We start from the raw sequence: 27,767 nt of genomic DNA on the forward strand, positions 1-27,767 counted from the left end.
TGTGTTATTTTAGTTTGGATGTGCTGAAAGCTTAGCCTGATTCCTTAAAAAGTTATTGTCCCTGAGGCTCAATCTCTATTTTAGATGGGCAGTCTTGTGGGTCTGCAGGCCTGGTAGTGAGAGTGAGACCCTTAGAGGAGAATACTCTAATCAGATGACTTTTTTGCCTTCTCCGATTGATCAGCTACAGTGAGCAGTAGGCGTGGCATTCCCTGTATGTTTTTAACACTTTGAGGTCAGCAGGAACAAAGATGAACACAGATCAATTTCATACTGAAATTGTGAAGTATTGGAGAGTGAAAACGGTGTGGTGTGGTGTGGAAATGGTTTTGGTACATGTGCTAAGTTTATAAAGACACAGTTATCGTATGGACTGCTTACATGGTTTCATGTGTAGCTCCAAGAATCAAGCACAAATGGAATAGGTTGTGACATTTCTTAAATCAGTGCTATGTTATCCTAAATAATTACCTTTTTTTCTGAAATACTATGGTGAGCAATAAAAACCAAGGTTGATTGACCAAATAGAAATAGAAATACAATTATATTTCCACTGATTATTTTTAATATTTAGCAACAAACTTTTATATTAACTTTAATTTACCAGTTTAGTTGGTATTGTTGGGTATTTTACAACAGATTAGTTTTCAGAAATTAATTCATAAAGCAGGGGGAGTGGGCAGAGAGAATTAGAGAACCTCACCCATCAAATACTCTCCAACAAGATACTCTTTAACTTCTGACTTGCTGCTGCTGTGCACAGTTTCTAAAGCACTGAACAATGGTCTCCAACCTGATTGAATTCGAGTTGAGCACACCTCCACCAACTCTCCTATAGATGTGACTACCTGGTACAATTGAAGCACAGAAAGTGTTACAAACGAACCAACACAAAGAAAATGCTAAGCTGGATCTAGACTTAGCTAGGCTAAGAACAGACTCACTGGGATCAAGCAAACAAATTACAGGTAGTCCTTGTCTAGTGACCACAATTGGGAGTGTCAACTTGGTTGTTAAGTGAAACAGCCACTAAGTGAAACTGCAACTGTGCTTATGACCTTATTTCAACTTTCCTTTGCTTTACAGACCTGCGAAGGTCATAAATGTGAAGACTGGTCACAAAGTATGAGGCTGTCACTAACAAGGACAACCTGTAGTTCAGACTCACAAGGCCCACTAATTTCAGTGAGTTCCTGTAAATATGATGAAATCTGGGTAAAGTTATTTACCAAGTGAATTCATATGCTACAGTGGTGTGGAGGACAAAATGGAAAAGTGTGAGAAATATGAGCATTAGAATGAGATGAGGAGTTCCTGAAAAACAAAAGTCCTAAGTTCTGGAATGTTCTGAACATGGCACTACACCCTCACGGAACTCGTGTGTGTGTATCAAAGAAATCAGGACAGGGAAGACATATTGCTCTTATCAAGATCTTTATCAGCTATATGTTTCTAATCATAGTGCTAAAAATATATGTTCTGTGGTAAGGTAAACCAACGTTTTGAATCGGGATACCTCTATCCTGATATAACTGGTCAGTGTTTTCTGTTTCAGCTATTCAGAGGATATATATATATATTTTCTTCAGCAAAGGATCGTTACCTTGTCGTGGTGCTGGAGCTTGAGCACCTCAATGATGCCATGAGCTAAACCGTGAAGGGCCACCCAAGACGGGAAGGTCATGACAGAGACGTCAGACTAAATGCGATCCCTGCGGAAGGTAATGGCAACCCACCCCAGTATTCTTGCCGTGAAAACTAAATGGGTCAGTACAACCAGAGATATGTCGGTATACCATCGGAAGATGAGACCCCCAGGTCGGAAGATGGTCAAAATGCTACTGGGGAGGAACAGAGGATGAGTTCAACTAGCCCCAGACGTGATGACGCAGCTAGCTCAAAGCCGAAAGGACGGCTAGCAGCTGACGGTGCTGGTGGTGAATGGCGAATCCGATGTTCTAAGGATCAACACACCATTGGAACCTGGAATGTAAGATCTATGAGCCAGGGCAAATTGGATGTGGTTCTTGGTGAGATGTCAAGATTAAAGATAGACATTCTGGGCATCAGTGAACTGAAATGGACTGGAATGGGCCACTTCACATCAAATGACCACCAGATCTACTACTGTGGACAAGAGGACCACAGAAGAAATGGAGTACCCTTCATAATTAATAGTAAAGTGGCTAAAGCAGAGCTTGGATACAATCCAAAAAACAATAGAATGATCTCAATTTGAATTCAGGGCAAGCCATCTAACATCACAGTGATCCAAATATACGCCCCAACCACAGATGCTGAAGAAGCTGAAGTAGATCAGTTCTATGAGGATCTGCAGCACCTACTGGACAACACGCCTAAAAGAGATGTTATTTTCATCACGGGAGACTGGAATGCTAAGGTGGGCAGTCAAATGACACCTGGAATTACAGGTAAGCATGGCCTGGGTGAACAACACGAAGCAGGACATAGGCTGATAGAATTTTGCCAAGACAACTCAATGTGCATAACAAACACTCTCTTCCAGCAACCTAAGAGACGGCTTTATACATGGACTTCCCCAGATGGACAACACCGAAACCAGATTGACTACATCCTTTGCAGCCAAAGGTGGTGGTCATCTATACAGTCGGTAAAAACAAGACCTGGAGCTGACTGTAGTTCAGATCACGAACTTCTTCTTGCACAATTTAGCATCAGACTAAAGAGATTAGGGAAGACCCACAGATCAGCTAGATATGAGCTCACTAATATTCCTAAGGAATATGCAGTGGAGGTGAAGAATAGATTTAAGGGACTGGACTTAGTAGATAGGGTCCTGGAAGAACTATGGACAGAAGTCCACAACATTGTTCAGGAGGCGGCAACAAAATACATCCCAAAGAAAGAGAAAACCAAGAAGGCAAAATGGCTGTCTGCTGAGACACTAGAAGTAGCCCAAGAAAGAAGGAAAGCAAAAGGCAACAGTGATAGGGGGAGATATGCCCAATTAAATGCAAACTTCCAGAGGTTAGCCAGAAGAGATAAGGAATTATTTTTAAACAAGCAATGCGCGGAAGTGGAAGAAGACAATAGAATAGGAAGGACAAGAGACCTCTTCCAGAAAATTAGAAACATCGGAGGTAAATTCCAGGCCAAAATGGGTATGATCAAAAACAAAGATGGCAAGGACCTAACAGAAGAAGAAGAGATAAAGAAAAGGTGGCAAGAATATACACAAGACCTGTATAGGAAGGATAACAATATCGGGGATAGCTTTGACGGTGTGGTCAGTGAGCTAGAGCCAGACTTCCTGAAGAGTGAGGTTGAATGGGCCTTAAGAAGCATTGCTAGTAACAAGGCAGCAGGAGATGACGGCATCCCAGCTGAACTGTTCAAAATCTTGCGAGATGATGCTGTCAAGGTAATGCATGCTATATGCCAGCAAAATTGGAAAACACAAGAATGGCCATCAGATTGGAAAAAATCAACTTATATCCCCATACCAAAAAAGGGGAACACTAAAGAATGTTCAAACTATCAAACAGTGGCACTCATTTCACATGCCAGTAAGGTAATGCTCAAGATCCTGCAAGGTAGACTTCAGCAATTCATGGAGCGAGAATTGCCAGATGTACAAGCTGGGTTTAGAAAAGGCAGAGGAACTAGGGACCAAATTGCCAATATCCGCTGGATAATGGAAAAAGCCAGGGAGTTTCAGAAAAACATCTACTTCTGTTTTATTGACTATTCTAAAGCCTTTGACTGTGTGGACCATAACAAATTGTGGCAAGTTCTTAGTGGTATGGGGATACCAAGTCATCTTGTCTGCCTCCTGAAGAATCTGTATAACGACCAAGTAGCAACAGTAAGAACACACCACGGAACAACGGACTGGTTTAAGATTGGGAAAGGAGTACGGCAGGGCTGTATCCTCTCACCCTACCTATTCAACTTGTATGCAGAACACATCATGCAATATGCTGGGCTTGAGGAATCCAAGGCTGGAGTTAAAATCGCTGGAAGAAACATTAACAATCTCAGATATGCAGATGATACCACTTTGATGGCTGAAAGCGAAGAGGAACTGAGGAGCCTTATGATGAAGGTGAAAGAAGAAAGTGCAAAAGCTGGCTTGCAGCTAAACCTCAAAAAAACCAAGATTATGGCAACCAGCTTGATAACTGGCAAATAGAGGGAGAAAATGTAGAAGCAGTGAAAGACTTTGTATTTCTAGGTGCGAAGATTACTGCAGATGCTGACTGCAGTCAGGAAATCAGAAGACGCTTAATCCTTGTGAGAAGAGCAATGACAAATCTCGATAAAATAGTTAAGAGCAGAGACATCACACTGACAACAAAGGTCCGCATAGTTAAAGCAATGGTGTTCCCCGTAGTAACATATGGCTGCGAGAGCTTGACCATAAGGAAGGCTGAGAGAAGGAAGATCGATGCTTTTGAACTGTGGTGTTGGAGGAAAATTCTGAGAGTGCCTTGGACTGCAAGAAGATCAAACCAGTCCATCCTGCAGGAAATAAAGCCAGACTGCTCACTGGAGGGAATGATATTAAAGGCAAAACTGAAATACTTTGGCCACAGAATGAGAAGACAGGACACCCTGGAGAAGATGCTGATGCTAGGGAGAGTGGAGGGCAAAAGGAAGAGGGGCCGACCAAGGGCAAGGTGGATGGATGATATTCTAGAGGTGATGGACTCGTCCCTGGGGGAGCTGGGGGTGTTGACGACTGACAGGAAGCTCTGGCGTGGGCTGGTCCATGAAGTCACAAAGAGTCAGAAGCGACTAAACGAATAAACAACAATATATATTGTATTAAAAATGGAGATTTCTGAGCTAAATTTTATTCTCTAAATATTGCTGTGATATTTCTGCATCTATGGAAGAACACCAGTCTTCCATCACATCTTTGTCATTATAGATAAAGCAAAATTGCATCCACTAGGGATATAATAATTTTTTAAAAATCCAAACTTAAAAACCTGAGGACAGGTTCTCCTTGCCTAACCAAAATCTAGCTTGCCTGGTCCTGAATGTCCTCATCACAAAGTTCTAGCTGCATGATGCGCTCAAAGGGACGGAAAAGTGCCTCGTTGAAGTGAAAATGAGGGGGTTCGTTCCAGTCTGTCAGAACCTCTGTTAGGATGTCATGGATAAAAGCAACAGCCTTCCGGGAAACATGCGTTTCTTTATGGCAGGCAGCCTGCAACGAGAGAAGTGGAAGCAAAATGTATAATATTTTTGTTAATAACAACAGGCAGGAAACATTTTGAGCAAGAAAACTGAAGAAAACATAGAAGTCCTGGCAGGAATCTAAGCTTAAGAAGGGTTGCCATAAACTGGTTATTTTTGCTTTGGCTTCTTTTATCCCCCACATATAATTTGGACAAAAGCATTAGCATTTAGAAAATATGGTTGTAAGGTGCACCAAATACATGGGATACCATTGTTGAACTGATAAATATATACAAAAAATAGACAAGTAAAATAGACTCATTAAAAAAAACCCACAAGCTAATTATATAAGGATTTGAGAAGTGACAGCAGAACAGGTCACCTCACATGGTTTCCTCAGGACCTGTTGTCTTCCTATCATCCCCATCCAGCATTTGTATTGACAATGCTGGCTGTGGATGCAGAAAATGTAGGCCAATATATCTGGAAGGCACCAAGTTAGAGAAATATTCTCTGGAGCGTAATCTTTCTTACAGGGTTTCCTTTACCTTCATAGATCTTTTTTAAGCCCTTTAACCAGATGCTCTAAAGGTGGTTATCCCCGCCCATGTCACCTTACATCTGGAATACTGCAATTTGCTCTACATGGGGTTGCCCTTCAAGATTGCTTGGAAACTTCAACTAGTGCAAAATGTGGTTGCTTATGTGCTTACTGGACAATCATGATCTTACCACATAATGCTGCTGTTACAGGTATTGCATTGGTTGCCGGTCAGTTTCCAAGTGCAATTTAGGGTGCTGGTTATTACTTATAAAGCCCGGTATCGTTTGGGAGGTGGGTATCTTAGAGACCCACCTGATCCAGGTGAATGGAAGCACCCGATAGTTCCCTCCTATCAGGAAGCTGGGTGGAAAAGGACTTTTAGGCAGATGTTCTTGGTGGCTGCTCCCCTCCTTTGGAGCAACTTACATGTGAAGGCAAGATGGCCCCACTCTTATGGCCTTACAAAGAATAGTTAAAATCTGACTTTTCCAGAAGGCCTCTGGTGATTAAGCAGGTAAAGAAAAAATTGCTTCATTGCTGGTTGCTATTTTTTTTATGTTATTACATTGTCCCTTGTATTGTGTTTTGATTTAATATACCTCTCAGAACCACTGAAATGAGGCAGTTTCTAATTCTTCTAAATAAAATAAAAATACTGGGGTGCCATTTGCGATGTGACAATGCTACAGAATCTATACATTTCTCTGTCCCCAGTCCCAGTTTCACTCACTTCAACTAAGTGAGGAGCCACGAGGTGCCAACAGCGCATAAGGTGGAGCAGAGGACGACTTCTGCTCCTCACAATTCGGAGCACGGCTCCCCCTAGGCGGAACAAGTGAAGGCCACTTCTCCTTTCTTGAGTGGATTTTATTTCTCCTACAAGTTAAAAATGGGTAGAGTATCTGGTAATATAAATAAAAGATTAAAATAATGCAATATACACATACACACCCAACTTCCTTGCTGTTCCTTGCTATTAGTTCAGTCATTCATTATATTTAAAATTTGTAAGTAACCCTTTGAAACAAAGTTTTCCCCAAAGTGACTTACAGCCCAATAAAAACAAACAATTGTTTGTATTTGTTAGCTGAAATATGCAATAAAACACAGTAATCAAGTAATTAAACTACAAAAAATAAGAGCAGCTGGCAGAATAATTAAGAAGTGTCTAAGCGCCATATATGTTTAAAATTAGCATATTGACTGATTAAGATGCCTGAGAGAATAAAACAGTATTTGCCTGGTGCCAAAAAGGCAATAAAGTCAATGCCTCATCTGGGTATTCTGGGATGTTAGAGAATAGAGGTGGGGGGGGGCACCACTGAAAAGTCCTGCTCAATATATCCATTTCTTGCACCTCAACGCAAGAGGGCATTCAGAGAAGATAACTTTATGGTTTTCTGAGAAAAGGCAATAAGGTGGTTATAGGAAATTTCAAAAACAATATAAAAGGCAAATTAAACCAATATTAACAGTGAAATACTATACATGTCTGCTTAGAAGGAAGTTCTGCTCAGCAGATGTAGGATGAAAGTATAAGGCAACTGTTAAACATTTAAAACCAACTACTAGTAGTTTTAACAAGGAAGGTTAAAGGGATATTGGCTTAACTCCTTTCAAAATAGCAAAGGTGGGGGACTAATCTTAGCTTTGAAGAAAGAACATCTGTCAGCTTGGGAGGTGATGCAGAAGGCCCTTTCCTGTGAAAAGCAAGCCATAGCAAGTATGGGCACCCTCTTCTGAAAGATCTTAATCATCAAGACAAATGAGTCTTCAGAAATATGGGTTCCAAACTGATGAAAACTTTGAAGGTTAAGACCAACATCTTGATCTGAATCCCAAAAACAACTGGCAGCCAGTCCAGATCCTTCAGCATCAATGTGCTGAACTTGTACTGTTAGCAGATTTGCCTTCATATTTTGAAGCAAAAGAAGTTTATGATACCTTTTTCAGAAGCATACCTGGCATAGCCAAAGAGTAATCAACTGTGTCTGTAACTGACTGGAAGAGCTGGGACTGGGAGGCCTTTTTCAGCTGGTACAGGAAACCTCCCAAAGCCATCAGATTCAGTTTGTCAACAGCATCTTCAAATAGCCTTCATGGAAAGAGGCAGAATGTATCACTCCCTGATCAAATCTTCACTCCAGCTTTTCATTTAAGCAACTAAACTAAACAGACATGAGTCACTATACCTTTTCTCTCCTCTATGTGCAAGAATTTAGCACGCGGGTATAACAGTCAAGAATTCAAAACAGTGAGAATCAGATTAAGAAGGAAAAGGGTATTTCTGAATCCTAAGAGAACCAGCAAGGACTAATTTGATTTTGCTGGCCTCAAGTAACCCAACTTTTGATTGGTTAGGTAGGTAACAAAACATAGGGGGGGAAATTAAGAATATACTGAACACAGCAACAGTACAGTCAAAAATGCAATAAAATGTATATAAAAATGCTGATTTATGGTAGTTCAGAAAAAATATACAGCAAATGTACTATAAATTCTTATTTTAGATAATTAATTTCCAAATGAAGATAACTTCTAAAAATGGGTTTAAAGAAATTCTATAGAAAGGACACTTGAGAAAATGGGCATCTTTTTTTCTTCAAAAAAATCATGAAGCACATCGCATTAAATTATTATGCAGCATGCTGAGAATGAACCACAATGAACTTTAGCCTTGTGCGTTTCCCCTATTTTCTTTTCTTACACAGCCAGGAAGAGGCAGTGCTTGAAGCTGTCAGTTTCTTTTTCCTAAACAGCTTGCAATGTTATCTGACAATATAAATCATGGTTAGATACAAACAAACCAACTTTTAACCACAATAATCAAGCATGGGATAACTGAACTGGCTGCAACATTTCTTCCTGGCAATGAAAGTTGAAGAGATCAGTAGGGAGTGTCTATGTATGTATGTATGTATGTATGTATCTGACTGTAAAACAATTATAGCCCACTTCTTCTCCTTCTCCAGAGTATCTTGTGACATGTTACACTGTTGTTTTTGATAGTTTGCATCTGAATTTCACAGTACAACTTTCTTGGCCTCTTGGGGGGACTATCTAGATTTCTCATTACTAAATTAGAAGACTAATTGACTAGAAGTTGTGCACTCCTCTGTCTTTCATGTATCTGTTCTGTTCTGTTCATGCATGGGAATTTCAGAATGGAAAGATACCGAATAAGGACAATGACCTAAGAATAATTGTCAACATTCCCTTATATATGTCTTAAAACAGTGACTAAATATATAACTAATTCTGGACATTCATTAAACTGATCCAGGTTGTGAAAAAGGCAGCATTCCACTATTGGGCATTAAATAAATCCAGACGTTCATCCAATATGTTGTTGCTAATACCTGTCGGCTTGAGTCGAGAGGGTGAGGATAGCCTTGGCTGCGCTGCTCCCGGTCATCAGGCTGCCTCCCCGAAAATCAAAAGCTCTTCCCTTACTGCCTTCTTTGATGAGATCCTGAATGGACACTGGCTGGATGACAGGGTTGTTCCTCAAGGCTGCCTCTTGCTCCAGAACCAGTTCCTGGGGTGAGTCTGTGGACTGAACTTCACCCTGAAGTTCCCCTGCCACCTGTGGGGCTTGGGTGATAGTTACAGGTGGCTGAGGTGTGCCATCACTGAAATGCACATGTTCCAACGTGCTGATGTATTCACATACTCTGAAAATAAAAACAGGAAAGCGAACCATGACATGGATGGTTCTGCTGGTTTAATCACCACAAATCTCATTGGTTATATCAAACATTTATTTGTTAAAGATGATCCTCGGTTATTTCCAGAATACAAACAGCTACACTGTAAGCAGGGTGCCATTCAATAGCAAGTAGTAAATCTGTACACAAGGGAAGTAGAGATGCTAATTGTCAATTAAAAAGATAACCTGAGCTACAGACAATACATCTTCATTGATAATACACCACTAGTCAAAGCAGCTTTAGACAGATAATTAAATAAAACAGAATTAAACAACATTTAACTGGGCTGATGAATTCTTAGACTTGAACTCATTTGTGTCAGAATGCTTCATATGGAGAGGGAAAGAAAGAGAAATACACACCCACCCACATACATATATTTAGACAGAGATAAATGTCAAAAAAGCAGGGGGAACCTCTTAATGGTTTTTCAAGAATAATCTTCAGTTTGGAACTTTGCTATGGACAAATTGTTGGCAGAGTGCTAGAAAGCATTTGGCCCAGGAGAGACCAGAAAAGTCACACACCAGGCATTTCTATAAAAATAATTTTATTTACAGAAAGCAAACACATTTAAAGGCTGTTTGCTGAGAGGAGAGATTTCTCTCAGCTGCATATTCTCTGCAAGCCTACACAGAAGGGAAACTGAAACTAAAACAAGTTCAGGCAAGTTCCTCCCTTAGGCAATGCAACCATTGAAAAGGGGACAATTAAATTCAACCTCTTCACTGGCCAAAATGATTAGTTACCATAGTAACCTTAATCTGTAGTAGAAAACAATATATTAACACAAATATCAAATACTGTATAAACTGTGTGACAGATAATAATTATGCAGCCCAGTACTGATTAGACGAAGTTAATGGGCCCTGAAATATAAGTTTAAAGTAAAGGCCCCTTGATTTTTGTTTTGAATTTTAAAAAGGCAAATCAAATCAAAGGAATGTAACAAAAGCAAGGAAAGATCACAATTCATACAATAAATTCATAGGTGGAAAGTACAGAAGCAAAATAAAGGTGGGGAAGTTTCCCGTTCCTTGTCCTGCCTTTTCTTCTTTGACTCTACTGTATTTCCTGTCTGGGAACATGCATGCTGCTGGTTCATGTTTCCTTGTCAAAGAGCTATTCCTACCCAAACAGTGCTGTGATAGAACAGAATGATCAAGAATTCTCAACCCTCTTGGGGGAAATATAACCTATGGGATTTTGAAAATGACAGCTCATCTAACTGGTAAGATAAAAAGATGGGTTGGCCAGAGATAACTTGAGAAAGGACCTCATGACAAAAGAGATAGAGATCATTGTTCAGAGGTCAGCTCAAAGGTCAATTATTCCCGGCGAGATTGTCACAACGTAAGAAAAACAAGAAGAGAAGTTGCTAGTGGATGATATTCACCGCTGCTCCTCTCCTGTTCCAGAGCTAGCTGGAAACTATGCTGCCCTAAATCTTACTGCACCCACAGCACACTCTTATGGTGCAATTGGAAGAGGTCTTTGCTGTGTGCTCTAAATGCACACAGCATTTATGTACAGCTTTAAATGCACAATATTCTGAGGCCCATGATGGGTGGTTTCTCAGCTGAAATTCCAGTCCCATCCAACATCATCTCCCATGTGAAAAGTCTCCTCCAGTTGGCAGAGACAATCCCCTAGTTACTCCAATGCATTGCATTTTATTTCTTTTTTCTTTCCCTTTTTTATCATTTAGTGATTCACCTTTTAAAAAAAAATCCTTAAAATTATGGAACACTGCTTCACTTGTTGAGCACTAGGTGGCAGCAAAGAACATTGAGTTTAGGTATAATGTATTGTAGCTGCCATCTAGTGGTCATTTGGATATGTGCAGCTGCTGGGTAAGTGCTGCTGAAGGACTGGAGTTAGAGAAAGAGGTTTAGCTGTAGGGATTGGTATGGGATCTTTAAAGTACCCAAAGGGTTAAAAAGTCCGAATTCCTGCTTAATTATTTCAAAGCCTTCCACAGATCTCTTTTTTTTTTACAAAGGGGTGGATTATATTTTGTATTTTTTTAAGGAATCAAAATAATTACACCAAAGCAGTTGGGTAACAAGTTAAGCAATCTGCAAGGAGATTAATTTTGTTAATTAAGTTAATTTTGGAGAAAGCTGTCTGCAAGCGCACTACATTACAGTTTAAATTGCCTCAAGCCAAAGAGTTTCCTTACCTAAACACATGAGGCCAGCAGTCTGGATTGTGGCTTCCCATCTCCAGTCCCACGCTGAGAACAGCATCCATGCATAAAACATGAGCGGTGTGGAGGCAGACACCTTGCACCTTCCCCATCTGCTCCAGTTTTTGCTCTACTTTCTGTTTTACTGTATCATTATATATTCAGACAGAAAAGAATGTCTTTTAAAAGCCTATCGAGTTTCAGTGCAGTATATAAACACCCTTGAGCCCTTTTCACATCTTTACAGCAAATTAAGGCAGAAGTGGCCTGCGATAGTTGGGGTTAAATATGTCAGACCCTTAATTTTGCTGTGGTGGACTGGAGGAATTTAAGGTGTGGAAAGTATGGAAGCACCCCTCAACCCTCCCAATCAAACCAATTTTTCCTGCTTTGGGGGTGAAGAGTCAAAATGTGTGCCTTCAGCTGCTGGAAGGCTTAAGGAAACTATTTTGCCCCTAAAAGCCCGGGAAATGAAAGGCTCCAAAAAAAAAAGGTCTCTTCCCACTCCAGTGTCATTACAATATCATCTGTTGTGGCCTCCAAGCCCCCAGGCAGGAGAAAAAGAGGAAGTGAGGCCAAAAAAGTCACCCTGCCTTGCATTAAAGCATGGAGAGGAAAGGAAGATCATTCCTACTGGCACTGGTCCCAACCTAAAATATTTAGCAGAAAAGGTTAAAAAATGTTGCATGCAGACAGGCTGAATGGGCAATTTTCCTGATTGCCCACAAACATATTCTGTATCTACGCAAGTATATGGACCAAAGGCAACTTGTACTGCTGAACTCAGAGACTGGGCAGATTCAGGAGGCTCACACCCATTTCCCCTTCTGTATATTGTAAGTATCAGTTACAAAGGGGTGAAAAGCAGGTAAGAAATAATCTCACGTTCCTGTGCCACAGACTATAGTTCTGTATTTTACTTACAGTAATCTTGGTCGCAAACCCATACAAACCTTTTTGGGAATACAATAAAGTCTCCCACGAGTCATGTTCCACTTATGGTTACCACCTTACTATATCCGTATTATTTTCTTGGCAAAGCGTAGAAGTAGCTTGCCATCATCTACTTTTGGAATCCTCTTTTCAGCTACCGAGTCAAATCTAATAGTCTGGGATTATCTCCCCTCAAATATGAATGGGATCCAACCCTAGTAAGCTTTTTCAAGATTGGATGTCAACTAGACATTGCCACCTGTTGTGACAATACTATGCCATAAAGTGACTGCATGTAAAATTTCTATTCTTGTTTTATCCAGTGGGATTTTGCCCGTTTTAAATCGGCAAAAGTTTTTGTTTCTTTGCTTAAAGCAACTATTCTTGATCTTTGCAGAGGTTACCCACCCATAACAAGGGGAGGCCCAGACAAGAACATCCAACAAGCCTGCTAAGCAAAATGAACAACACAGAGATCATGGACACTGCTGAGAGCCACTGAACATCTGACAACCTGTACCTTGAGCAATAGCATCACTGGGCTCTTGGGCATCTCTTTCCTCTTTCTCCTCTTGAACACATGACGCAGCAGCCATCTGAGCAAGGGCTGATGCACAATTAGCAGCAACTCCTACGATCAGGAGGAAAACATCTGATGAATTATAGTTCATCCCAGTAGCCACTAACCATGCATTTGCTAAACATCTGGCAGCACAAAGGGGGAAAACGTAAAGGAAGATCATATAGCTCTTCTGTTTTGAAGCTTCTTCTCTGGATACTGAAAGGGTGCATAGATTTATCTAAAAATGAAAACTATGCCAATGAATACAGTCTACCTAAAGCACAACTGAGCCGGGCTGCCTTCCTTAGCCCATCTAGACTCATGCAAATGGCGTTCTTCTCCTTTTGGTTCTGCTCCTTGATGCCTTCAGCCCCAAGAATGAATGCTAATCCTTTGGAGCTCCCTGCCATGCGACCAGTCAGAGGTGTCGATAAGGTGTCAATCAAATTCTTCCAGCAACCAATTAGAAGGTATCGGGCAAAAGCGACTCCTGAAGCAAAGAAAAGTGAAAGATGGTCTTAGGAATTATTCTAACTATGCTAAATATTTAATCAGAAATGATACCAAAGTGTGGGGAGGGAAGTGTTAATTTCCTCCCATCATGACCCTGATGGAAATCATCTCCATCATACTGACATTGGCCCAGAAAAATAGCTTCCACAGATTCTTATGGGAACTTTTTTCCTTGGAAGCTAATAGGAGAGCAGAGAGGGGATTTTCATAGGACAACAACAAAGTGCGGTCAAGATTAAGAAAGAGAGAGAGAGAGAGAGAGAAAGAGAGAGAATGAGAAATTATTTCAAGCGTTGTGAATTATTCCAAAATCAAGCATACATTTTTTTCAACAATGTACATTTTAATGAACCATAAAAGTGATGGCATCCATGAAATGCCCCAAATGGAAAATAAAAACTTAATTCACTGACAAAGGTAAAAGCTGGCACCAGATTTTAAATGAGATCTATATCATGCATGCAGATTTGGAAGACACAGAAAGGGAAACACTTCTCTGTCTATCAATCAACAGCTAAATCTCTAGCCTAAAATATGATGCATACATTTGACACGTGAGCCATGCTGCACACTGTGCATATCCCCCACCTGCCAACACTGTGTCATCTGGTTTCCAGGTCTGGGACAGAGGAGACTGTTTGGAAGCTGAAGCCATCAGCTGCCCGCCTATTGCACTGCTTCCCAAGCCATCAATGTCTGCAAAGGAAAACATCTAGATGAAGTATCTGCGATGCACTGCTCTTGTTCTCTCTTACATCTCGGGGGCAAGTTTCCATGACACATTACCGTAAGTCACTCCAAATGCACGCACTGCTTCCTTATTCCCTTCTCAATGGCTTCTTAACCACAAGTGCAGCTCTTCTGTGGTTACGCATGCTCGGTGAATTTGGAGCAGCCACCACTTCCAGTAATACAAATCAGAATGGAAAGCCAAGAGCAACCTTAGATTCACATTTTGGTTAAGGCATTCAGCCAGTACAGTTCACAGGCAGAAGCCATGAAGAATGGATGTAAGGAAGTACATTTTCACACTAAATATGCAGCAGTGCTAAGTTACGATTTAACCGTGATTGACTGAATAAGCTACAGCCACACTGCAATCAGTAACTTAAATATAAGTAATGGTTTCATACTATGGACCAGTTCCCCAACCTCCATAGTTTTCTCACTGACCATATCAGCACATCACTCTAAGCAAAAAATAAATAAAGCACATTATGGCTTGCTGTGATGCATTAATTCAGCCAATGACTTGCAACTGAATACCCTTTTACGAAGTATCATACTGTATATGAGACAGGGTGAGACATGAAAACTCTTTAGTTGTATCATCTGAAAGCTGAATGGATGGCCATTCAAGCCATACGTGCAAGTTGTTACTTTACATTGTAAATGATGAAGACATCTCCCTGAAGTCGGATTGAGCTATTGAGCAAAGAGGCTTAAAATTTAAGTTACTACTCCCATGAAAGATACAATCACCATTAAAAATTAAAGTCATTTTTTTTTCCTGGAAATGGATTTATGCGGGGAGGGGGATAGTAGAACCTACACATCTGGGTTGAGGAATGGTCACACTGCTCTGAAACAATTCTAGCTTGCTAGCAATAAACTAACTTTAATAAAACAGGCCAGGCAGCCTGTTGTGGAATTATGGAGTATTTATCTTTGCAGTGAATAAGGGAGGAGCTTCTGATATACAAAGCCCTCAAAGGAACAATCTCTGCTATTTATCCTTGTCACATGTGGGAGTTTAGAACATTTTTTTAAAAGAAGGAGCTACTGTTTAGTTTTATACTCTGTTAATAACCACTGAAAATTTATGACAAAGAGCAAACTGAATTTACTAATGTTATCTAAAAAAGCAAACGGAACTCTGCAATGTTACCAAAGTAGACGATAGAAAAGAAGCATCTGTAGTTCAAATATATAATTACATAATTCTTTTACCTAATGTTATTAGGTAACAAAATCAACTATGGAATGGTGTATTGGTTTCTTTGTTGAATATATTACTCTTCTACCTCTCAACCTACTAAGGCAGCTTATAAAAAATGTTTAAAAACAAAGGGTAACATGCAAAATACTGGAACCAGAATATTAAAAAGAATGAATTAGGAAAATTTAAAGCCAGGGGAGATAAATAGAATAGTTATCTGTCCTTTGAAAGATGTTACAGTAGATGCTAGGAAGGTTTATTAGCAAATTTGAGAGGAAAAATGCCATCACTGAAAAGCAGAGTTTCTGTCCACTTCCACCCCACATGGGATAGCGTGAGGGAAAGATCTATGCTAGGGTGTGGCAACAGAATAGGCATGGAGTTTAGTCGCAGCTTCACAACTAACCAACTTTATTCGAGGATAAACCTTCCTGAGCAGCCACTCATTTCATCAGAAGCATCCCGCATGAGACATTCTGCATTCCTGTGGAATGCCTGGGAACATGGCCTCAATGTAAGCTGCTTGTGTGTACTCTGATCCAAAAAGAAGAACCTTGCACTATGACCAGAGATGTTCCAATCACAGTCCTGCCTTGTCACGAACGTCTATTTGAAATAATTTAGCCTAATAGCTTACCCACAAACTCATTTTAGGAGGAGGATACAATATTAGCTAGAACCCCTTAATATTTATTTCTAATATATTAAACACTGATATAAATGCATTTATTTTCATATCAACACGCACTGGTTTTTATATAGTACTCGAATGGCAATACTGTCATGGAGCCAACCTGTCAGCATAGTGATGAGTGGAAGGCTATGCTCTTCAGGATTTCCCCAATAACCAGCTTCCCCAAGAAGATTTCTCTCCAATACTTGATGGTAAAGTTCTTCAACCCAGGCCTGAGAAAATACCATCAATACTCCACTGGACTGGATCTGTTTCATGAATTCCTTCTGCAGAATGGAAGAGCATCATTTAGTCAGTAAGGTACAGCTAGATGTATCGTTTCTTTCTCGGGAATTTAACATATACAAATGTGATAGTGGCATACAGCTGCAGCTCCCAACAGAGATAAAAATACTCCTATGTTTACAAAGGGGATCTCAGCATCCCTCCCTCCCTCCCTCTCAATCTCTCTCATGCCATTTCAAAGCAATATCGAATTATACATGAGCACCCCAAGTCTTAGGTTTGTGTGCTCCCCTCTTTCATTTCCTCTCACTGCACAATTTCTTCCCTTTCTTTGGGAATCTTAGCAGTTTACTGTTTGCCTGAACTCAGGGCACGTGGCTGGTGTAAACCAGAAAAGGAAGTGATGCAAGCAATCTGCCATAATGTCCCTCTCCCTATATAATTATTGAAAAATCCAGGGCTCCATTGAATCAGGAGGAAAAGGTTGCATTTATTTTTAATTTTGGACTTCTCTTCTGATTAATGCTTTTCAGAAGGGTGTTTAAAAATCTAAACCCTAAATCCTTGAAACAGAGAGAACAGACATCTTAATCTCTATTTCATTTATCCCCCTTCTTTAAGCCCATGCAGCTATGTAAACTGATCTGATAGAGCTACTGTGATTATTCTGTTCCAGCTCATGAGCCGAAGCAAGACTAAACCTGATCACTGAACTGCAGATTTACAGACCAGGATATGGCCGAGTACGAGATGTTCCTCACAGTATAGGTCAAGGTAGGCTTGGAGCTCACCAGTAATACAGGAGACTGGGCAGGTTTCTTCCGATAGTAATCTGCATTTGACAGCTTCAGATTGAGCCGAAGTGTATAGTGAGAGATTACATAGAGGCTATCTGCGTTCATCAGGGTCTGGAAGTTAAAGCTGGCATTCCCTTCAATTCCTGGAGAATGCATCATACCTAATAAATACAGAGAGACACAAATTATGCACAAGAACCAAGTTTCAGTCATGTTTTTTAATTCATAGAAATTAAATAATGATAACTTACACTGCTGACACCTAGAAAGGAGTAAAATGGCCAGGGTAATGGACACAGTACTGGATTGGGTTTGGGTTAGTGATAGGTTTTGGGGTGATTTTAGATACAGCCCTGTCTCTCGCATGCATATACGGCCCAACCCACCACTACCACTGGTATTCCTATTCAATTTTGAAGAAGCTCAAATACCAATATTATGAAGAAAATTGAAATAAATAATTGAAATGACTTCTCACTCTACCTATAAACATGATCTGTACCATGATACGGCTAAATCAGATTTGCTTATGCAAACGAACAAGTTTTAAAACTTATACTATTAAAGGCCGGGAAAAAAGTCTATCCAAAGCCAGGTCCAACTTGCCCTATATCATTGCCCAATAACCTGCAGCAGTTGAAGCTGCACAAAGCAGAAATATTTGTTTTTGAAAAATGGGGCCAGCATGGTTTTATAGTGAATCTTGTTAGAATTCAGGGGGTTTGGGGGTGGGGGGTAAGTTTTTCAAACATTATAAAGACACAATTATAAAATGCAAAGCATCCTGTAAAATGTTTCTGTTCAACTAATCAGAAATGAATGAACAACTTGCTTCTGAATTATAATTAAGTAGGCATGAATATTCAGCAAATGTATGTCAGCTATGGAGTCTTTTTATAACAGGAAACAGAAAAGTTATATATACAACTTAGAATTAATCACTGAGATACTGTGATGATGGAAAATCTTTGTTAAAACTTTTTAACCTAATAGGCTATTCTGATGAATCATTTTATCTAATTCAGCTAAACACATGGAAATGGCTACATAAAGCATAAAATATTCAATGGATTTTTCATGACAAGAACAACACTGGAATAATACCTCATTCACAGATCTTTCCTAAAAACAGTCTACAAGGGGTCAGACATTCCTTTAGTTAAAGTAAAATGTGCTTTATCCCAACACTATATAATTAATTGCATATAGATTAGAATGCAGATTCCTCCAAACACTGCATGAAATTATGCCTTAAGTTAACTAATAAAAACGTAGAACAGACATAAATATAAGTTAACTAAATAATTAAATAAAGGCAGAGAGAGAGAGACAGATGTAGGCAAACACAGACATATATGCAAAGATACTCTAATGCAGTAATTGATTGAACACTAATGGTGAAGCGAATGAGCTGCTTACAAACCTGAACAAAAAGTTGAGGAAAAGTTCTGGAGAGCCAAATCCACCTCTTCTACTTTAGGAAGAGCTATAAGATGTGGGAGGAGAGTTTCAAGAGCCTGGATAAACAATCGGGCACTGTGCTGATCCGCTTCCTGGTTCTTAAGTAGTTTCAAGGAAAGGGAAGCAGTTCGTAAAGTCTTGTGACCAGGACAATCTTGTGGTGTCTGTTCTTCATCAGCCAATGAACAGTTATCTGAACCTATGTCTGACACATCTGACCTTCCAGAGTCTTTCTCTGCTGCCATAGAATATTGGTCACATGAATCAAATTCAGTTCTGGAAAGATCCTGGTCATCAACACTGAAATTACTCTCACTGTATCTAGATCCACATGAATGGGCCTTGCAATCAACAGAAAGGAAATTAGTTATATCTGGATAGACAACGTTATGGCTCCGTTGAACTACGTCTGGCTGGTCAACTGTTTCTGATTCTGGCTCTTTATAATGAATTTCTTTGCCTGCTTGTCCAGCTGGGGATTGCAAAGAATTCTTACGAATTTCAGAACGATCATCTGGTGTTGTCTGCCCCATATCTCCTTCTAGGGTTGTCTGACCTGTATCTGTGGTAACGCTAATACTAATGTCAGGACTCTTTTCATGGCCTGCATCCCAGGGGGCATGCTCTGATGACAGTATACGTCTTTGCCACCTAAAATCAGCATCATTGATCTCCATGGAATCTCTACTTGTCTCAGCCCCCTCTTTTAATTCATCCAACCGTCGGAGAAGCAGATGTACTTGCTCCTGATCAAGGCCCTTCCCTTGACTTAACTCATCCAGCGTTCCAAGCAGGGCACAGACGCATGACACCGAGGCATAGCATGCTTCAATGCCACCTTTTATGCAGGCTTCAGTCATCCCATCCAAGATTCTACAATGTAAAGAAAGATAAGATACCCCTCATTCCTATGCCTCCTAGATCAATTATACAATGGATAAAGAATTTGGCCTGTAAAGAGGAGGGAAGGTTTCATCTCTTTGGTAATGAGCTAGCATTTCATTAACCAGATCCATGTGACCCACTATTCCATTCAAACAAGTGCTTACAAAATCTCTTGAATAGGCTGTCCTAATTTCAAGATGACTCACAATTATTTTTAAAATATCTATATCTAAGTAAGTACAGGTAGGTCATGATTAATGTGAGTTCAAATAGTGTAATATTCAATTTAGTGAGAATTATAAATTGATACCAGGTCGTGCTTAACGTGGGCCAAAATTCAATTAATGAGAGACTAGTGTACGCATGACAGCCTCGTGTGGTGCAGAGTGGTAGGCGGCAGTATTGCAACCGAAACTCTCCCCATGACACGAGTTCGATCCTAGCAGAAGCTGGATTCTCCGGTAGCCGGCTCAGGTCGACTCAGCCTTCCATCCTTCGGAGGTCAGTAAAATGAGTACCCAGCTTGCTGGGGAGGGTGATGACTGGGGAAGGCAATGGCAAGCACCCCGCTCTATAGTCTGCCAAGAAAACGTGAAAGCGGCGTCCCCCAAAGGGTCAGACATGACTCAGTGTTTGCACAGGGGACCTTTCACCAGTGCACACACAGTTGAGGCTAGAACATGCACAGCTGCCATTGAGGTTTTAGATGTTAATCATGTGTGCAAAATGGAGAGAAGGAAGGTTCTGTTCAAAAACAGCTCAAAAAAAAAAAATAAGATGCTCATTTTGAAGAACTACAGGAGAATACAGGAGATAGCAGGTAAGCTTTGGATATGGGTTTATCCTCCAGCTTGTCCTTTGTTCATTTATTTATGTTAAATATTTATAAGATCTATCTAGAACAGCTTTTCTCAACCTTTTGACCCTGGTGGAACCCTTGAAACATTTTTCAGGCCTTGGGGAACCCCTGCACATTCAGGCTCAAATATAGGCCAGAAATTACAAAATTATTATATTTGTTTCATGTGTAGACCTGTATATATGCATTAACAGTGTTCTTAAATTAAAAATAAAGAATGAAACTTACCTCTTCAATGTGAAGTTGCCCGATTTTGAAATAATTTTTAAATAAATTGTGATCTCCCAGGGAACCCCTAGTGATCTCTTGTGGAACCCTAGGGTCCAACGAAACCCTGGTTGAGAAACTCTGATCTAGAAGGTCTCATGGCAGGTTGTAATCCATTAGAAGCAATTAAGAAAAACTAAAACCATGTAAAAAATAACCGAAGGGTGGTCTAGGTAACAATCTTGCTACCACTTCCTGCATTATATGATAAAGATGTTTTTGTCAGTGTAAGCTTACCTTTAGGAATGATATTTAGAATATTTTGTTTTTATTTCTATAACTACTCTGTGACTTCGTTAAAAATAAAATGAAGTTATAAGTATATTCTTTTAATCTTTTACTGTCATATTTCATTAATAAACATATATTATGATGGAACATTTTAACAATGTTTAAAAATTTTCACTGCCTATTTCCATTGAGCTGGAACCGATTACCCTATTTTCCATAGAAATATCACTTCGAATAGTGCAAATTCAAATAATGTAATCACTTCATAGGATTCATTATCAGCACTAATTGAGACCTACCAGTACATCACATATAGATTGGATTTTAAATTGATAACTGAAATATCAATCTTTAATTTGCATGCATATATGCCTACAAATATACATATGTGTACTCATACACACACACATGGACATCAGATGCATCAGGCTCTCCAAAACTGATTCAGAAATTTTAGAAATTAGTTTAGTGAGGTGTCCTCCTTAGAACAGAAATCTGTAAGCGGTATATAAACCCCCTCAATCAGCCTGGAATAACTACAGGTAGTCCTCGCTTAACAACCCTAATTGGGACCAGCAACTCCATCGCTAAACAAAGTGATCATTAAGTGAAACATCACATAATCGCCCTGCTTAGTTCCAGCAGTCCCTGTTGCAGTCGTTAAGCAAATCACCCATGGTCATTAAACGAGACATCACATGACTGCAACTGTGATCACCTACTGGCTTCCCCATTGACTTTGCTTGTTGAAAGCCAGCTGGGAAGTCACAAATGGTGATCATATGACCACAGGATGCTTCAACTGTCATAAGGGTGCAACAGTTGCCAAGCACCTGAATCACTATCACATGACTGCAGGTGCAACAGTCATAAGCATGAACGCTGGTCATAAGTCACTTTTTCCAGCTCCATCGTAACTTTCAACAGTTGCTAAATGAATTGTCATTAAAAGAGGACTACTTGTATTAAGAAGCTTTTACATTTTCCTCAGAAAGTTTTTTCTACCTGTGAAGCTTCTCAGTCAAGTACAAACCCTTGCAATTTCTAAATTAGAAATTTCTAATTTCTAAATGTTCTAGACAAGCTGCAGAAAATGAGAGAGATGTTAAATAATAAAGGCATCCATCTGATAAAACAAATGCCTGCCTAATCAAGAAGTCACTGACTGTATTCAAAAGGCAAAATCCTACAGATGTTGTAATTAAGGTTTCTCCTGTTGTCTCAGAATATGCATTATGCATACCTGCATTATATTTTAGAATTATTTAGCATATTCTTAGCCTTTTAGGTCCGCCCTGTTAGATGAAGCAGAAAACTGTGCTAATTAGAATTATGGAAGGCCTATTGAATTAAACATTGTCAAAGAAGATTTTTTTTAAAGCAATCATGCAACAGTTACTAAGCATTCCAAAATAATGGGTACATACAGTTTAAGAAGATCCAGGTGGGATTTTCTTTTTGAAATGGACCTCTTTCTGGATTCTGGTTCTGTGGAGCAGGGACCTGCTAAATCACAAAGCCGTCGAGGACTTCCGAGTATCTAAATATAATGCAATTTGAGAACATCAGTTAAATGCATTATGTTAAAGAGACTAATTCTTCAGCAGGTTGTTCTAAACAAAGGCACTGTTCTGAAGCAAAGGAAACTTTTCATTTTTCAAGATTTGCAGTTAATCTTGAAATAACTCGTCAAAATTTATTCAAGAACTCAAGCAAAGAGGAAAGACCTAACAATAAAATGTTTATGGGCATTCCTCACATTTTAATCTTGTTCCAGGTTGAGTTCACAAAGGCTGCTGTAATAAACTATTCTAAAATGTCCTTTCATAAGACATCACTTTTACCCTATGGCAGAACTGCAGGGAAATGGTATATAATTCCACCAATATATTATAGCATCTAATATTATTTTTTAAAATTAGAATAATATCTTAAAATGTCATAACTCAGGATAATCTCTTAAAACTAAATGTGGGGAAATTCATAAATATTTATTTACAAAATGCTCAGTTAACATACTGAGTCTGTTGACGTCAGAGTGAGGACCACTAATTTGGGCAGTTTTTAAAACGTAGCAGGAAAATTACTAAAGGTTTGGGCCACAAGGACTATTAGTTTTGATGGCTGTTCATTACTTCCAAAATCACAGGCAACGTACCTAAAATCCCAGCTGCAGGGAGCACTGGGAGCGAGAACATCCTGCTCATGTGTCCATGCATAAGTTTCTGAATGCATCTGGTTGCCAATTGTGTGACAATAAATGCTGGACTAGGCAGGGCCTAATGTTCTTACGTCCTTCTAAAAAACCTCCATAACCATAGAAAATATTTGGCAGGTTTTGCCATTCATCTCTTAATGGCAGGTTAGAACTGGGCATAAGTAGGATAAACACTACTGACTCTTAACTAGACCAAATAGAATATCTTCATATTCATAAAAATAAAGAATATTTTTTCCTAATAGCAGTTTCATGGATTGATTCCATGATGTGAATTGCAACAAGGAAATGGTGCTTTGTTTGTTTTGTGCATACTGTACAACTACTATAAAAGGTAACTGGAGGCAGAAAGTACTATAAATCTTATTCCAGTTAATCCTGGTAAAAATCACTAAGATCTTCTTTGTAAACGTTTATTTTCCACCATGTCAATTTGGTCAATGTCAATTTATATCCATATATTACTTTTCCTTGTATTAGTCAAATTAATTGTTAAAGTCAGCTATTCTTACATGTATGTTTTAATTGATTATTTAGTCTCCACATGAGCCAATGTTTCAGAATGATCTGCAGATTTCAGCTAACACAGAAAATTAGTATCCAGTTGGACCTGGCTTGGAGAATGCATACAATCTGCATCAGCTTGCTTGTAATGGCTGCTTACATGCTATAAAATAGCTGTGACCCAGCATATCAGCAGGGTATCTTCTTCATTCATCCCGGGAGGTCAAAGGGTAGGGATTATTACCCATAACAGGGAGCCCTGTTATGGTTAGAAGTCAAGCAGGAAAATCTGGTTGTTAATTAGACCATTCCATTTGAATTGCTGAAAACAAAGTTGTTACTGATTGTACACCAGCTGTTTCTTTTATCATTGTATTGTTTTATAAATTTTATTACTGAAAACAGAAAGTCTGTGACTCATAAAGAAACTTCAGCTGCAATTTAAGTTCCCAAATGTAAAAAACAATCAGGGAGTGTCTTCCTGTAAATTCACCTCTTTCATGATCTTGATAGCTTCTACTCTGTGCTGGGGTGGGGGATACAGAAGCATCCGATGGTACAGAGATTGCAGAACAGGCTTCATGGACTCCATTGAGCCCACCAATCGAACGAGCTCCGCTGCAATGTAGTAGATAGTCCGTGCAACAGGACTACTAAGGGCAGGGGCAGTTGTAGAGCAGCCTGACCCTCGGCCACGGTCAGAGACTCCCGAGGAAGGAGAATCGGCTTCATGACTAGTGTTGCTGTGAGCAGATGTGATTGTTTTGTCATGAACTGGATTGCCCAAGATTACAATCAGGGCTGGACAAAGCTGCTTCCTGAGAAAAATAAATTAAAGAAGTAGGGTGGGAGAAAGAGTGAAGGATAAAGTGTTTGAATAGTTAAAATGCTTTTGTTATATTTTGAAAAGAAAGTACAGTTTTATAGAAAAATGGAATAATCCAAAAGTACTGAAACACAGAATGATTCACTTGTAAACAGAATTATGGCTTTGGTGTTTAGCCCTTCATCCATGTGCCTTAACTTGCACTTATTTTTTGACTGCTTTTGTCCCTATTTCACACTCATACACTTTGGGCATGGAATGTGGGCAAATACTGGACTAGGGGAAAAAGAAGATTATGTGGGCAAAACTGAGAGAAGTAGAAGGGAAGACAACAGATAAGGAGGATGGACAGGATGAAAGAAATTACAGAGTTGTACCTAGAAGAGCTATGAGTTATTATCAGAAAGGTTGAGATGGTGAACATAGTCATCAGGAATCAGACTTGACTCAAGGGCATCAAACAATATTTCCAAAGATTGTATTTCATACAGCGGCAAGCCTGCAAGTAATTGTTGCATGACTGAGGAAAGTCCCTTAAATAAACACATGAAGTACTACCAAGCAACCATCCTGATGTGTTGTGAAAAGAAGTGAAGGATATTCTTTATTCAAGGAAATTAAAACAGAATAGATCTAGTAATTTCAAACTTAGCATTGCACCTTTGATCACTGTACAAATTTGTTACTGAAATAGAATTATACATTACAACATCACATACTGAAGAACCATCAGAAATACAAGAATGTTACAAATGGAAATGGAGCTGTTGCCAAAAGGAATAATAAAGGCAGATTATAATAAAATTAAACCTTAAATACATGGGAAAGTTGGCCAGCTTCCATGGGAATTTCAGTTTAGTAGCAAAACTAACTTCTATAACATTTCTTTCTGTTCTCGATACAGGTATCTTTAAAGACTGTGATTCACTATTTCAACCACAATACACTGGGAACTGAAATGACAAATTTACCTTTCAACTAATATTTGCTCAATCCATGAACCATTTTGAGATATCCTTGAATAGCTACTGCTATTTCTTCTTGGATGCTTCCAATTCATGCTATAGTCTCATGGGAATGCAAATGACATGTGTCTATATGTTTAATGATAGTTACTGTGTCCAGATGATACCCCATCTTCTTTAAAAGCAATATTCTAATGCAAATTTTCATTAGTTTTCTGCATCCCTTGAGGTCTTAATTTTTTTTAGCATATGAGCATTAAGGGGAAGGGAAAGATGCATATCCACACACAACAACTGAACTAAGGTGTGGCTGTACGATATATGCAGAATTAGAACGAAAGGAACTCAAACCTGAAAAAAGTAATATGCTATGCCTATTTCCAGAATGATTAAAGCAATTCAGCCTTTTTCAAGCTTTCATGAGACCGTGAAAAGTAGTTGGGGCTACTTTAAGAGCTGCATGAACTTCAAAGAGTGAATGTCTTATAATAGTGGCATATTTTGATCCAGATCTGCACAGCAATCTGAAAAGAATGTTGAGCGGCATTCACGGTCACCAGAGAAGTACTGTGGTTGCGTGCAACCAAAGCATTCACAGCCATAATAATACGATGGCCTGGCATAAAAGTTAAAGTTATATTATAGTATCAATTGTCCTAAACCTTCTACACAGAACACCTCCATAAGGAACTTCTTGGTTATGGTACACAGATACACAGAAAAGTGCCTTGTCAACTCACTGGGTCATCCACAATATCACCTGGCTGTGGCTCTCCTAAATTTCCATCCATCTGACTAAGAACTCAACCCAGAACTGAGCCTTCTGCATAAAAAAACATGCTTTTACAACTGGTCTACCCTCATTTTCGATATACTGTATCTGTTGTTCTCCTGTTGGGTGGTATTCTTTTCAAAGACAGATGTGGCTTCTGATTTGCAAAAGCCATATCTGACAATATGTGAATATATGAAGGGAAATGTATGTGCAACAAGGCTGTGCAGCACTTTGGATTCAGATAAAAAATATTTCAGAGCATGCAGGAATGCTCATGTAGCACCTACCTGCAACTCCTTAACACAGCTGTATCTTTTCTGAGGATCGTATGGCTACCATTTGCAACTGGTTTAAAGAGTTGCAGCTGGTTTAAGCTGCCTTCCCTTTGGTTTTAACAACTGTAGATAAGTACTGCCTGTATGCCCTTGGATGCTCCAGAGGAGCTTTTTGTCTTCAGCCCAGAGTGCTGTGAAGCCCACTGAAGTACTAGAGAAGGGCCAATCCCAGTTCAAGTCTTCAGTTGATCAAATGATTGACTGGGTGACTTTGGACTTTCTTATCCCAACATACCTCACAGGGTTGTAGGGTTCAATCGAGATGCCCACATATGCCCTCTTGAGGTCTTTGAGGAAGAAAAATAGGATATAAATACAATCACTCACTCACTCGATTTGCATGCTGTCTCAAAGCTCTTTCTCTCCTTGGTTAGAGAAAGAGGTGCCTACTAAGTCACCCTGCCGTGAAAGGGACCAGATCATTCATGAAGACCAACTCTAGTGCAGGATCCCAGGCTTCCTCTGCTGCAGTTTCAGCGAGGGGCTGCTGTTGTTCTCCTGTGGGTGGTATTCTTCTCAAAGCAGAGGTGACTTCTGACTTGCAGCATATACTAAATACACCAGACCCAGATCATGAAGCAATTTCAGACTCAGGTAGACTGAATTCCCTAAGTATTTCTTCCCCTCTTTTAAAATAAATCTCATAGACAGGTATTACCTTTGCTCAAATATAAAGACCGAAGAAGTTTTCTGCAAGGCTGAACCTGTTTGTTCTCTGTAACATTCAAAGTACATCTGCTTACCAGATGAGGTCAGTGAATCCTTTATGGTGGCGCATACTAGGAGAAAAGCTATTCAGCATGGAGAGAATGCATTCCAGGTAGAGAAGCTGCAACTGCTGATTGTCACTGAAAAAGGGAAGCACAATGCATAACAGGCCTGTGGTTCATTCCTGCGGAGATAATGAAAAAGCAGGCACTGCATACTTTCCCATGAATCAGAAAAAAAAAAAAACCCCGAAAGAAAAGTCCTCTCCAAAGGCAAGGCAAGAAAAAACAGCTGCATGCAATTATGTCGGGAAAAGTACATATAATACATTACTTGTGAAAATGAAGGAAGAAACATTGCTGAACACATTCACAAACTTGGCAGTTAAGTATTTTGGTTCATTAAAAAAGAGCATGTTCCTGCCAGTGATTTCAGTAGGAAAGAGGTAGGTGCAGAAAT

At 39.5% G+C, this 27,767-nt stretch overlaps 1 protein-coding gene across 1 annotated transcript in view; it reads right to left on the reverse strand.

The window, feature by feature from the left end:
- The window catches only part of ARFGEF3 (ARFGEF family member 3), a 78,725-nt gene that overhangs the window by 18,495 nt on the left and 32,463 nt on the right, over positions 1-27,767 (reverse strand). Inside the window, exons 9-23 of the mRNA XM_063309337.1 lie at positions 27,344-27,448; positions 24,193-24,517; positions 22,405-22,517; positions 18,698-19,608; positions 17,269-17,435; positions 16,353-16,518; positions 14,208-14,315; positions 13,381-13,596; positions 13,065-13,175; positions 11,606-11,756; positions 9,073-9,387; positions 7,675-7,808; positions 6,444-6,589; positions 5,018-5,197; positions 704-848 (exon numbers count right to left, since the gene is read on the reverse strand). Coding sequence (XP_063165407.1) covers positions 704-848; positions 5,018-5,197; positions 6,444-6,589; positions 7,675-7,808; positions 9,073-9,387; positions 11,606-11,756; positions 13,065-13,175; positions 13,381-13,596; positions 14,208-14,315; positions 16,353-16,518; positions 17,269-17,435; positions 18,698-19,608; positions 22,405-22,517; positions 24,193-24,517; positions 27,344-27,448 — 3,293 coding nt within the window. The remainder of the gene's footprint in view (positions 1-703; positions 849-5,017; positions 5,198-6,443; positions 6,590-7,674; positions 7,809-9,072; positions 9,388-11,605; positions 11,757-13,064; positions 13,176-13,380; positions 13,597-14,207; positions 14,316-16,352; positions 16,519-17,268; positions 17,436-18,697; positions 19,609-22,404; positions 22,518-24,192; positions 24,518-27,343; positions 27,449-27,767) is intronic.

This window comes from Candoia aspera, chromosome 1 (assembly GCF_035149785.1).
Source record: "Candoia aspera isolate rCanAsp1 chromosome 1, rCanAsp1.hap2, whole genome shotgun sequence".
Classification (NCBI taxonomy): Eukaryota; Metazoa; Chordata; class Lepidosauria; order Squamata; family Boidae; genus Candoia; species Candoia aspera.